Here is a 13404-nt window from a genome sequence, read left to right as displayed (position 1 = left end):
GATGTGCTGGCAGTACTACTGAGACAGTTCTATGGCGAGGTACGGAAAGATGATGGCACTCCATATGCTAAAGGGAGTTATGGAGGTCTGAGAGCAGCCATTCATCGCCACCTCACCGGACCCCCCTACAACTGCAAGTACAACATTTTGAAAAACAAGGAGTTCCAAGCTGCCAATAACGTGTATTACGGTGTGATCAGGCAGCTTAAGAGAGATGGACTGGACGCTCGCAAGAGCTATCCACCCATCCTAGCGTCTGACATCACTAAAATGTTCGAGACCAAAACGTTGGGTGTCGATAATCCGGTGGCCCTCCAACGACTGGTGTTCTTCTACGTCTCTTTTTACTTATGCCAAAAAGGGAAGGGAAATCTGAGGGACTTGAAGGTTGGTGACTTTGTCCTCAACACCGAAGGAGGAAGGAAGTACTATACCCTTAAGTACTACGAACACCAGAAGAACCACCCTGATCGTCTACCTGAAAATCAACCATCACCAAGATTGTATGAATCTCCCAACGACACGCGCCCCTGCCCAGTCCAGGCGTTTGAGCTGTACTGTAGTAAGCTGCACAACAGATGTCCGTACCTCTTCCAAAGGCCGAGTCCGCAGTGGGAGCCAGGTTGCCATACTTCCGAGTGGTACTACTGTGAACCTGTCGGCCACAACAAGCTCGCCACGATGATGCGAGACATTTCCAAAGCTGCGGGGTTGAGCAAACCTTACACTAACCACAGCGTCACCGTTACTGCTATAAAGGCCCTGGACAAGGCTGGGTTTGAATCAAGGGTTATAATGAGCCTATCCGGGCACAGGGCTGAAGCGTCAGTCCATAGGTGGAAGCAGGGTTCTAGAGAGCGGCCGAGAGAGGCATGTTCGGATGCGTTAGGAGCAGCGCTCGGTCTACTAGGCTCTTCTGTCAAAACGGATGACTGAATAGGGATGCAAGAAATTTTCGGACTCCAACAATGCACCACCAGTCAACATCATCCAGGTACATGTGTGCTGGCAAGAGAGAAGTCTTCCAACAGTCAACAGTCTATGGGACATGATGATACAGACACACATAGCCCAGCGGAATGGAATACAGGTTGACAGAGATACCGTAACATTTACTTCTGCCCCAGCAAAAGGGAATACTTTGTTCCGTCTACATAAAGAGAGTACATAAAAGTTACAGTTTTGTAAATTTGTGCAAAATTACAAGAAAATGTGGTACAGTGTCAATGTCAGTTTTGAGGTTTAACATTGTCACATTATATCACATAAATATGACAGATAACAGTCATGGCACATTTCCGAGCGGTAACACAGAAATTTAGCTTTGCGAAAAAACATTGTTCATTTATTTATTTATTTGTTCGGCTGTATTTCTCCTAAATGGTTTGGAGTAATCACATTTTGAAATGTGAAAACATGTTAGTTATAACATTATCTAAAGTAACATAAATCTCACTATAATATGAAAATATGTGGCTGTACACAAACATGTTCCCAAACGAAGATGTGAAATAATGTTTAATTGAATCACATTTTATAAAGTGTTACATGGTTACACTAAAGTCTTGTACAGTTAAACATTACCATTCGTACTTTCAATGAGATTTCTGGAAGTATGGTGAATAAATATGTTTAAACCATGAACTTTGTATATATAGGTGACCTAGAAAGTTGCAAAGCACAAAAGTCACCTTTTTTCTTCCATGTTGTTGAATGAGCTAAATATCTGGGGAAAATATGCATTGTAAACGTTACAAAGCCTTGTGCAAACTCATTCTGTCACGAAATAAGTATCTATTGTTCAGCTATTAGTAAGCACATGGTGTGAAAAAAAATGCCATTCCCCCTCGCAATTTGTTGCTAAATACTAGTAACTACAAGTGAAACCACCGAATTTCAGGACTCATTAGTTGCTTACTTTACTAGTGCTAGTGTTGTTTTTTCCCCTTGCAATTAGCCCTCGGCAAGAATTTGGAATAAAACTTAACTAAAGATAATGCCCTTAGTCAATGAGTCAGTCTCGGCTATATAAATAATGTCAATAGTCCTTAACTATTTTCTAAAATGTGATGAGATGGGCTTTTCTTCCTCTGTCAGAAGGGGGACATTCCAAGCTTTTCAGTAGCATTTCTGATACACTACTGGTTCTGCGATTGTCGGAGGTAGCCATCCATGCAGCTCTGCAACACTTGCACTGCACTCCAATTGTGGCCGTACCAACACCTTGTAGCATGATTGTCATGTAGACCTTGCAAGTCACTATAATAACTTGGTATAGCAGATAGTTGTCCGCAATCAAACGCACAAGATCCAACAACATTGGGAAGATCATTAATATTTAGAGGAGGAAAAAGGAGGGGGCCCAATATAGTGCCTTGGGGCACTCCAGACAACTTTTGTAGGATACCTCATCGTCAAGGATGACTGCCCAGGTTCTTTGGGTAAAACATGCTTGAAGCCAGGAGAAGATATTCAGAAATGCCGCAATGCTGGAACTTGCTCAGTAGGCGGCTGTGAGAAACAGGGATGAAAGCCTTGCTGTAATGCATCCTCGCATTTCACAACCGTGGAATTTTCAGGAGTATAGTTTTAAAAGCCTAAGGCCAGGGACTTCCTACTCATAGATAGACCAGTAGTGAAGCATTAGACCGAGTCGTTGAATCTGAGTCTTGGTATCGTTATACATATGTATTGCACCGCCGTAGATTTTGCAGGAATGATCTCCAAGGACATAGATGGGAGTAATACATAGTGGAGCCGTGGAATCTGTCTCGGCTTTGTTGCATTCTGTAGATGTGGATTTTGCATGGTGGCGCCGCCTTAATACCGGAAAACACAGGAAAGTACAGAAAAACACAGGAAGGATGAGTGATTGATACAAAGTGTCTTTTATGTACAGAAGTGATACCCACCTCCTTTGATGATTTGTTTCTAATTTCATACATAAAATATGTATCCCGTGTATGAAAGGCTTGAAATTTAAAAAAAAAAAAAGAACAAAGAAAGGCTGATGCACCTTTACAATGTAGGCAAAACTTCCTAGACACTGATTTGGGTAACAGCGCACAAATTGTGACCTTTCACCCCCACCATCGGATGACCTTTCACCCATTGGCGGCGGGAAATTCACGTCGAAAATCGAAGTTGAGCGGAACACATCGTCGTATTTTCGCTATATTTTCAACATTTCTAAATTTTGGGTTAAACGGGGTTCGCAGTTGATAAACAACATATTAGAGGACGTGCTGCAGAAGTTTGGTGAATTCCCGTGCAAGAATGTTTGCACGCCTACGTCGAAAAGGTCGGGGAGAAATTCTACGGTGGTCCGATTCACTGCGCCCGGCCGTCCCTCCTCCTTCTAGGACGGCGATTCGACGCGGACACTTCTCGGTAACTATCGCTTCTCTAAAGTTTAGGAAGTAAATTATGGATTTGAGAAAGTATGTGGGGTTCAAGTTCATCTAAGATGATATTTGATATCTTTTATTTTTCACGTAATATGCCATTTTGATAAGCATTGCCGAAGGGGGAGGGGGGCGTCAAATTATGGTGTTCGTGTAAATTATGTGTACGGCCTAGGATGTGGCGGTTCCCTTCCAATACCAGTATCATTAGGAAAGTTAAAACAATTTTGACAAGAAATTTTATATTTTGAACTGTAAGATATTTTATTGTTTTAGTACTTTTTCTTTTAAGTTTCAGTTATGATGGAGTAAGATATGTTATGACTGTGTTTGGAAGGCTGTGTTTATTTCTATTTTGCAGGTATATATTTCTGGAACCTGCCCAAACAACTACAACTAAACCACTCTCAAACAGAGACTTTTTGGAGCTACATTATTCCAGTGTCAAGTTCCAAGATGAAGGCGAAGTTGTTCATGCAATAAACCTCGAGTCCTGTGATACAAAACAACTTCATGACAGACACAGCATCTTGCTCAGTTGGCTACATGCGTTTGGAGGATTGGATACAACGGGCTGCACTGCAAAAGTTGTTGGTTCAAAATGCAAATTAGTAGTCACACAGTACGGCAAATTAGTAAGGAACTACAATGCACGATGGAACAGGGGAGGCAGCCGGCAGTGGGAAAAGCTGCAGGAGTTTTTAGATGCTGAGTTCAGATGGGCTGGAAGAACACCTTGGACAAAGCCTGTGAAACATTCTGTTGTGAGCAAAGGGGCTGCGCCTCGTCCTTCTCCTCCAAGCTATGAAGTAGGCCTTACTTTCAAATATAAAGAAGTCAGAAAAGTGGAAATTTAGTACAAACCAACAATGTTAACAAGTGCAACAATTCAACCATGTGGTAATTCACTGTACTGGAATATAAGTAATGATTAAGAGTCCGTCTTGATGATCCTCAGCAAGAACTAAGTAAAAGTAACTCTAACACTACATGGTGTATGATTCTATAAAATTAACCACCTGAGTTCAACTTTGACTGAAGGCTGCTACCTGGAGTTCAGCTGCAGGGAAATTCCTCAAGCACAACTCATTCATATGTTGTTGTTTGTTGTTTGTATTATTCTTACAGGACAGAAACCCTCCAGTGACGGGTGTCGTAGGCTTCTCCATGGAGACGACCCTTGCCCTCTTACCCAGGATGCACATGGAAGAACTACAGTCCGAGCTGAATCGGCGAAACATTGTGGTGAAACTAGCAGGTAAACACCAGAGGAGGAGGGGTGACTTGGAACATGTGCTGAGAGAGGTTATGACAAGGGAGTATGAAGTAGAGGGAGATGAGGGAATGGACACTAGCTCTACATTTGAGCACAGCGGTAGTAACACTATCTCTACATTCGAGCATGGCCGTAGTAACACTAGCTCAGCATTCCAGCTCATGACAAGAGATAATGAAGCAGAGGAAAGCGAGGGAATGGACACGAGTAGCACTAGCTCTACATTCGAGCACTGCTGCAGTAATACTAGCTCAGCATTCGAGCATGGATCTTGGCTCAAGGAACTGGGACCTAGCAGGCAAGCTCTTTCAAGGCCAGACAATAACCAAGCTTCTTCACAAAATCTTCCAGATCTTTCTGAGCCCACAGAAAAGGACGAGACGTCTAGCAGGCAAGCAGCAGACATATCTAAGACTCTGAGTACGCATACATACCCTGTACAGGTGCAGGTGAAGAAAGAGCCTATCACACTATCAAACAGACTGTCACAGTCTAACTCTGCTAGTTCACAGCCTAACTCTGCAACTTCACAGCCTAACTCTGCAACTTCACAGCCTAACTCTGCAACTTCACAGCCTAACTCTGCAACTTCACAGAACTTTATAGTGAAAATCAAGACAGAGTCTGGTCTGGAAGAAGAGACAGAAGATGAACAGCTGCAGGACTTGAGGAGTGAGTTCTGTCCTTCCTTCCCTAGACAACTTTCTCAAGAACTGGACAAGGTGAATATCACCTTAAAAGAAGAAGAAGCTCGACTTGATGTGCCTTCAAGTAAAGAACCCCTAAAGGTAGGCTGACTAACTGTGGCTACTTTCATCACTTAGGTGTGACTTAGGTGTGACTTAGATATTACGGATGAATTCAGATTTTTTAAAAGGAGCACTTATACGTTATATATTATATAATAGGTGGGTAGTAGAGCTGTGTACCTGAAACATTTTAACTCCGGTACAGGTACATGTAGGGGTGGGTACATTAGCTCATCTTCAGATCTTGGGACTGTAATACTCATAATTTGTTTTTTGTCTTTCCAGGATGATCAGAGAATGTCTGCTGATCCTGTCATACTGGACCACATCAAGAACATTTCCAAACTGTGCAGAATCTGTGGTCAGGCTGTGTTGACTAAAAGAGACAAGATAAGCATGTTAAGGGGACATTCTTGTAGAGAATATGCTGGAAAAATCCATGAGGTTTGGGGGGTGGACGTTACTAAGGACAGAAGCTACATTCACCCTCCCCGTTTCTGCCATCGTTGTCGAACAAAAATGTACAGGCCACCAAAACTTTCGCGGGCCAAGGTGGTGCCTTGGTATGACCATGATGCGTTTGAAAGCAACAGCTGCGCCCACTGTGAAAAGATTGCCTACTTGTCAAAAGGTGGAAGACCTGTCAAGAAGAAATCAACAGGAAGGCCAAGAGCACAGGTAAAACAAGAACAACAGAGGAAAACCACAGCGAAGCTTGAAGAGGACCCGTTGGATGCATAGCTGTAAATATGGATAACCAAGACAAAGCTGCAGCTGTTTTTTTACACAGCTACTAGTAGTATCCAGTTCTAAGCTCTGATTGGTTCAATGCAGTTCTAAGCTGTGATTGGTTACTGACAGAAGAAGATAAATATAAGAAGAATACACCAGCAAAAACAATATTGAAGTAACAGAAATGGCAACCAGATGGGACAAAAAAGACAAAGAGTTCCAAGCTGCCAATAACTTGTATATTAGAGTGCTGAAGCAGCTAAAGACAGATGGAATGAATACTGGCAAGAGCTATCCACACATCTTAGCATGTGACATCAGTAAAATGTTTGAGACCAAAAAACGTTGTCATTGAGTGTTAATAATTGGTGGCCCTCCAACGACTTGTGTTCTTCTACCTTTTTCACCTGTGCCAAAGAGGAAAGGAAAATCTGCTAAGAGACTTACTATCAGGGACTTTGTCCTCAACATTGAAGAAGGAAGGAAGTACTATACTTTTAGGTACTCTTATGGATGAAAAAATATCTTTCTAAGAAATAACAGACTAGTTAGGTCATACCATAATAAATAATCAAATTACCACCTAAACAAAAAAAAAAAAAACTACAAGTATTTGGTCCTCAAACTGCAATTTATTGCCACCATAAGATTGCACAGAATAGGCTTATTCAGAAAATTAGTAAGTACTCTTGTCTAGATAGTGTCCATTTTTAATGTTTCTCACAATTTCCTTGTTACCCATCATTCCATGTTCTAATGTAGTCTTTTAGACCGCATCGGAATGTATAGGCCATATACGTTGGTTACAACAAGTCATATCCATATTCATCCTCAATAGGCTAATAAAAAAAAAATCAGTAAATACTTCTGTCCAGATAGTTCTATATTGCATGTTGCCCACAACGTCCTTGCTTCATGTCAGTTTCTTTGCTTTTTCTAATGGTAGTCTCGGAATGTATAGACCATACAGATCAGTGACAGCAATTCACGTTCACATGAATCGGCAACCCCTTTCGTACTAAAGCTTGTAGTTTCATACGATATATACTATTAGGTAATAATATTGCATTAATGTCATGTTATATTCAGTAACTGAATTCTAATAATAAAAATCTAAATGTACTGCAAGACTAGCAATGGTTTTCTGATGTGCTATAGAAGTCTTGCCAAATTCAGGAGAAATTTATATTCTGTTCTAAGCAGGTCTCGATTGGAAACTTGTAATAAACTACATGTAGTAAATTGTTCTTCACTAATAGTGATCTACAAGATTTTTCAGAATCACCAAAAAATTAATCGAAGATGTCAAGGTTTTCCGTATGAGTGGGATTGATTAACAATATCAATATTGTCTATTCTGACATTGTTTGAACGTAGTATTAGCAGTAAATAAAGTTTTGCTGAAGTAGATTTCTCAGAAAAGCTTGTTTGCTATTTTTTTCCCATACATCTCACCATATGTCTTTCTTCTAAGCAAATATTACAGTATGTTCCACTTCCTATAACATATTAGCTCTGCAGCGTTCATATAACCATATTTTCCCTGGACCCACCATTTTTTTTAAATACTGAATCTTGAAATAAAACAATAAAGACCTATTTCTAATAGCATTCTGAAAGTGATGTATGATCTATCTGGCAATGTGAGGCAATGTTGAGTGTCTTGACATGTTTTTATATTACAGTCAAACCTGTATTGGCAGCCAGCTTTGCATAGCAACCACCTGGCCATTGCGGTCACTTTTTGTCGGTCCCTTGGATTTTTCCCATTGACGTTAGCATCAAGAAATAATGTATAGCGGTGTAATTTAAGTTTACTGCTAAAATTTCAAATAGGAATCTGGAAGTGATGCATGATTCTTCTGGCAATGTGAAGCGATGTTAAGTGTCTTGAAATGTTTTGTATTACTTAATTCAAGTTTACAACTAAAAATTCCAATAGGACTCTGGGAGTGATGCATGATGCAATGTTAAGTGTCTTGAAATGTTTTATATTACTAAATTAAACTTCACTACTAAAATTTCTTGTAGGACTCTGGAAGTGATGTATGATTCTTCTGGCAATGTGAAGCGATGTTTAGTGTCTTGACATGTTTTTATATTACTACCTTCAAGTTTTAATGACCTGTCTTATGTAATGCTGTACTTGTATGGTACAGTAATGCTACCTTGCCCCCCATGACCCTGATGGCAAGGGACTGGGTAGGTACTTTCTAATGTTATTAAGTCATGGCTATCAGTTAAGATGATTATGACCTGTCAGCTGTACAGCTTGAAGATTTCGTCACTCGCTAAATTGACATTTGATTTTCCTTTGTTTTCTCATGAATGGATTTATAAACAACTGTAGTTGTACTGGATATTATTAGATGGTATGAAATAATTGTAAACATGATTTTGTCATCATATGACTGACGTCGTTTAAATCAGTTGCCATTAATTGAACAAAGTCTTCTTTCATAACCTTCTTTTTTATTCTTCCGTAGACGTTTCGACGACTATCTGTCACCTTCATCAGTACAAAATGTTATACTAACGTTATCAGTGCAATATGAACTATACAGAGGCAGTGCAATCCGAACTTAACCTACTGTATTGTTTCTAAGTTCGGATTGCACTGCCTCTGTATAGTCCATATTGCACTGATAACGTTTAACTTAGAATATTTCATTTTGTATTGATGAAGGTGACAGATAGTCGCTGAAACGTCTACGGAACAATAAAAAAGAAGGTTGTGAAACGAAGGAGACTTTGTTCGATTGATCTACCAACCAACTATTTACGGGAGTTGCCGTTAATATTTTCTTTCAAGAGGAAATACAACACTATGGTCAAACAACTGCAACAAGACTGCTTTCCATGTGTAAAATGATCTGATCTACGAACTTAATTGTCTTAAGTTATTACAGAATAATTGTTTTGTTTTTATTCTTACGACTTCAAACGTGCAAAGGATCCATTCTTTCTTTTAGAATATTCTTTTAGACTTATTCTTCCAGATGATAACAATGTCGAAGTACTCATCAGTTCAAAGAAGACGACTCAGTTGACGACCAACCCTCTAATGTCCTGTAATTGAGATATGACAAGTGGAATAATCATAACCTTGAAAACCTGCAATGGTATTTTCACAGAAATTGAAAATATGTTAATTATGCATTATTCTAATCCTTGTGAAAAAGTAAGTATCTTACAGTAACCTTTTTAATCCAGATTGTTATATTTCATTGCATCCCTGTCGTTGATAGAGACTGGCCCGTCGTTCAGTATGCATTCACCGCTTAGCTTCTCAACAGTACAACCATCCTACAAAAAATACATACACTTGTTAAGAAATCAGTGAGATATACAAGTACGCGTAATAATGTTTAGAGCTTTGGTCTACGATATTAGAACGTATTCCAGTTCATAATGGATTGTCAACCCTTCGAAAAAGACGGTCAAAATTGTTACAATCCATTGTCCTATGCCAAGACATAGATATCCAATGTATTATCATCATGTCCTGTTCAAAATCATTATCTACTTATGTACCAACTTGCTAGTTGTATACAACTCCTTGCAAAAACGAGACAATGCCATAATTTCCCGAAGCAGCATACTGCCATTGACACAATGTTCTAAAGTATTAGCGTGTACATTACCTAGATAGTATACTATTAGATTAGATTAGATTAGTTGTTAGACATATAGGAATGGTACATCGTTCAACTCCCATGAATAAATACAGATTACCACACTTCGCCCAGTTAACTTCTTCTTCTTTTACGAATATATTTTGGCCACTAGTATTTAGTACTATTTACCATAGTATATTGCATTAACATTATCGGAATTTTACGTATACTGGCTTATTACACTGGAGATACAATAGCCAGTGGTTTACCTTCCTGTTTCCCCACCGTCCCTGGTAGTTGAGCCATGACCAGGACCCGGTGTAGCCCCCACCAGGGTGGTACTTAATGCAGGGTACGTTCCTCCACGTGTTCCATACCGTCCCCGTGCTGGTCTCGTCCTGCAGTTTCTCGATTTTGAGAATTTTCTCGTACGTGTGGGTGCCAGGGTTGGACCACAGGCCGTGGCTACCTGTAATGATGATCAAACGCATGAGTCGATGTTCCAATAATTCATTTAGAAATCCAGTTGGTCTGCTGATTGCTCGTTTTGTTGGTTGCTTGGTGGGTCAATCACTCACCAGGTAAAAGAACAGTTATCAGTGTTGTTAGAGGAAGAAATACACACATTATATTGGATGCAGTGCAAACTTACTAATGAATGCAATACAGTATTTGTTTTTGATACTCGTGCCTCATATCCAATAACATATACTGTAGGAGCCGCTCAGTTGCACTGCCTATTTGTCAGTGAATTTCGTGCAATTATCCGGCTGGTGCAATAATGCGAAGTTATCTAGCTGGACCGCACAGGTTTGGGATTTTGGGAACCCATAACAGGAATGTGCGTTAACCCGTTGAGGAATTAATTGGTTTCTACTGTACTCAAAATAACAACAACAGGCTATTATTGTGTTCTAGTTGACTGTTATAAAGATAGTAAAAAGGATACCTTTAGCTGAATACAGAACAGGATGTGTCCCTTCCGTCCGGACTGTGTCACCACCCTTCTTGTAGGTCTGCGATGCCGCATCCCAGTCGTATTTACCTAACCAATCAACAGGCACTATCTTATTAATAAGTAAAGTATGGAATGTCTTGTAATTTACCTTATATTAATATATGAAATTATGATAATATGGCATATATGGCTATGATTATGATATATATGACTATTTGTAATTTCTTTTTGAAAAATACAACAGAGAAAAAACAATATACTCTAGTTTTAAAAAAAGACGGTACCGCCAAAGTTGTGAGCGGAGACATAGATGCTGCTTGGTTGGTTGCCCACCAGACGAGCGGTCATGTGTTCCCAGTCACCCACGTGATGTCCAAACGTAGAGTACCCACCAATACAGGACCCCCAAGCCCTGAATCCTGTTAAAGATGAAAGAAGTGGTAGTTAACAAAAAATATTCCTGCGCATAAGGATCACTATATTAACTAGAAAGGCCGGTATTTGATGATGATGATGAATGGCTTTATTGAGACAAACTCTCAGAGTCTAACACTAGCAGCTCAGGGGCTGAATTGTTGTTACACTTTTACAGACATGATATTAGACTAGGCATACATATACAAATCAGCATAAATAGAATAAAATATTATCATTAATTGAATTAGTAAAAGACAAGCTAGATAAAAACTGCTCTGGCATGGTTTGAGAGAGACGTTCGCACAAATGGCCATTATATATAAAATGGCAACAGTTGGCTTAGACACAGTCATGATTCGTTTATCAATCGGGCCATCTGGGGTATAGCACTGTTCCTGTAGCGCTCAGTTTTGCAACGTTGCAAGTTCAGTTTCGTAGATGAACGAGTTAAGCGACTGCTAATGTTCCCTCGCATGTCTGGGCAGGAAGTGACAGTACAGTTCTGATGAAAACAGAGACTTGGCAAAGTTCAGTGTCAGAAAGGCCGGTATTTGCTTAGGAGCAATTCATCATATTTCACTCCACCCTCCTCCTTATGCAAAAATGGACTATTCCAAATTTGAATTTGAAAAAAAATCATAATGTACATTTTATGTCTAGAAATCGTCCAAAATTTCTCTCCATTGAACTCTTCAGGGAATCTGACTAGTAAAAACTGACCAGACCAAGCAATGCACTTTGAATGGATAAGATCACTAGAAGTATTGAGAGCTTCAGAGCATCTAGAGTTCATTCTAGTGATGCAGGTTAATAATGAATGATGATAAGAATAACCTACCGATGCAAACTCTCTTCCCCCTGTTGTATGGGTAGAACATCCAGTAGAAGATGTCAGTAGTCACAGAGTTGATCCGCTTCCAAACAGCGTACACGGGCGGCTGCCGAGTAGGACCGACTGGCTCCCCACTGAAGAATGACAGCGTGGCCGATGCATGTGACAGGCGTTGATTGGAACTCATATAACAGCTTGTGGAACAGCTTGAAAGGGTTGACGCTGTGCTGGAATAAACTCTACCTCCGCCGTACACCTTGACGTTCCGTAGATGAAAATCGACGCTGGAAGGTTTATACTGCTCACCCCTCGCCAGCCAAACTTTGGGTGCGTACTTGGTCACTAGTGCCTCCATCTGGCCATCTGGGACTTGAGTCACTGTATGAATGCAGAATGTTTCCGTTGTTAGAATAGTGGCATTTATCTTTACAGTAAAAGTATTGCAGTCTTTCGAACAATAAGAGTCTGTGTACTTCAATGAAGGTTAGACATCCATTTAAAATTAAGGAGAAACAGTAAGGAAGTAATGCAAATGGTTGTGTAAGAAGCTTATCCTTTCATCAAATAAGTTGAAATTTGGCACAACGGTAAATTTATATATCCTCCTGCATGGAATATCTTAAATCTTTATGACCGACTGTGTAGACTTCAAGATGACCACACCCAAGTCCGTCAGGCGTACAATTGCTGTAAGAAATTTTAATTCATCTGATAATCAATGCCTTTTTACGATAGGTTACATGCCAATTTTCTGAACTCCCGATAGTTCCTAGTTAACAGCTGCTAGCAAAACGCCAGTTGTGATATCACATCCAGTTGGATTCCTAGCCTAGGCTAATTTCCCGTGAACAACAACAAAAAAACAACAACATGAAGTTCAGTCTCTCTAAGCTTGCATGTATGTAGTACTTGAATCAACACATAACACATTTTCAGACCCTAATGGACTAAAATAGTCGCCGAGCGAGACGATCGAGCGTGAGGGGTTACTCTCTCGGCAAGCGCTAGAAAGTCACAGCGACGGCTCAAGGGTCTTGGCGGGCGCCCGACGCGCGCTCATCGGTCCCAGCACTAGTTCAAGCAAATTACATCCATAGATAAGTGCATTGCTACTTTTTTAATGATAAGACGTATTTCTTCAAAAGTTAAGGTGCATTTTCTTACCTGCGTTTAATATTTTGTACACGGACATCCTCCAAAACCCTCCACATCTCTCCCTCGGGTTCCCTCGGCAGGCCATGTTGCATTCCGAGGTTGGCCGAGGTCTCCCGATGTTTTGGAAATTTTGCTCAGTCCCACAGAAACACTCCGCCGAGTACTGTGTGCCTACACATTCGGTAAGGACGTTATGATGAAGGACGTTATCATTAGTATAGTACCGATTGTGTATATAAACTAAGTGAAAACACAGTGAAGGGT

At 40.3% G+C, this 13404-nt stretch overlaps 3 protein-coding genes across 3 annotated transcripts; 2 read left to right on the top strand and 1 right to left on the bottom strand.

Annotated features, from left to right (window-relative positions):
• Positions 1-6: 6 nt before the first annotated feature.
• Positions 7-1522, top strand: LOC118416482. The gene has a single exon (XM_035821596.1). The coding sequence runs from the start codon at positions 271-273 to the stop codon at positions 934-936; it is 666 nt and encodes a 221-aa protein (XP_035677489.1). The 5' UTR covers positions 7-270; the 3' UTR covers positions 937-1522.
• Positions 1523-4538: 3016 nt separating this feature from the next.
• On the top strand, positions 4539-6781 carry LOC118415185. Its single transcript, XM_035819566.1, has 2 exons — positions 4539-5468; positions 5715-6781. The coding sequence occupies exons 1-2, from the start codon at positions 4572-4574 to the stop codon at positions 6168-6170; spliced, it is 1353 nt and encodes a 450-aa protein (XP_035675459.1). The 5' UTR covers positions 4539-4571; the 3' UTR covers positions 6171-6781.
• Positions 6782-9365: 2584 nt separating this feature from the next.
• LOC118415643 (putative vacuolar protein sorting-associated protein TDA6) lies at positions 9366-13225 on the bottom strand. Its single transcript, XM_035820353.1, has 6 exons — positions 13150-13225; positions 11992-12363; positions 11021-11155; positions 10728-10823; positions 10048-10247; positions 9366-9467 (listed from the first exon to the last, which is right to left on the bottom strand). The coding sequence occupies exons 1-6, from the start codon at positions 13223-13225 to the stop codon at positions 9366-9368; spliced, it is 981 nt and encodes a 326-aa protein (XP_035676246.1).
• Positions 13226-13404: the final 179 nt, after the last annotated feature.

The sequence above is a fragment of the Branchiostoma floridae genome, chromosome 5 (assembly GCF_000003815.2).
Source record: "Branchiostoma floridae strain S238N-H82 chromosome 5, Bfl_VNyyK, whole genome shotgun sequence".
NCBI lineage: Eukaryota > Metazoa > Chordata > Leptocardii > Amphioxiformes > Branchiostomatidae > Branchiostoma > Branchiostoma floridae.
Note: the sequence above shows the minus strand (reverse complement) of the source record. Positions and strands in the feature narration are given on the sequence as shown.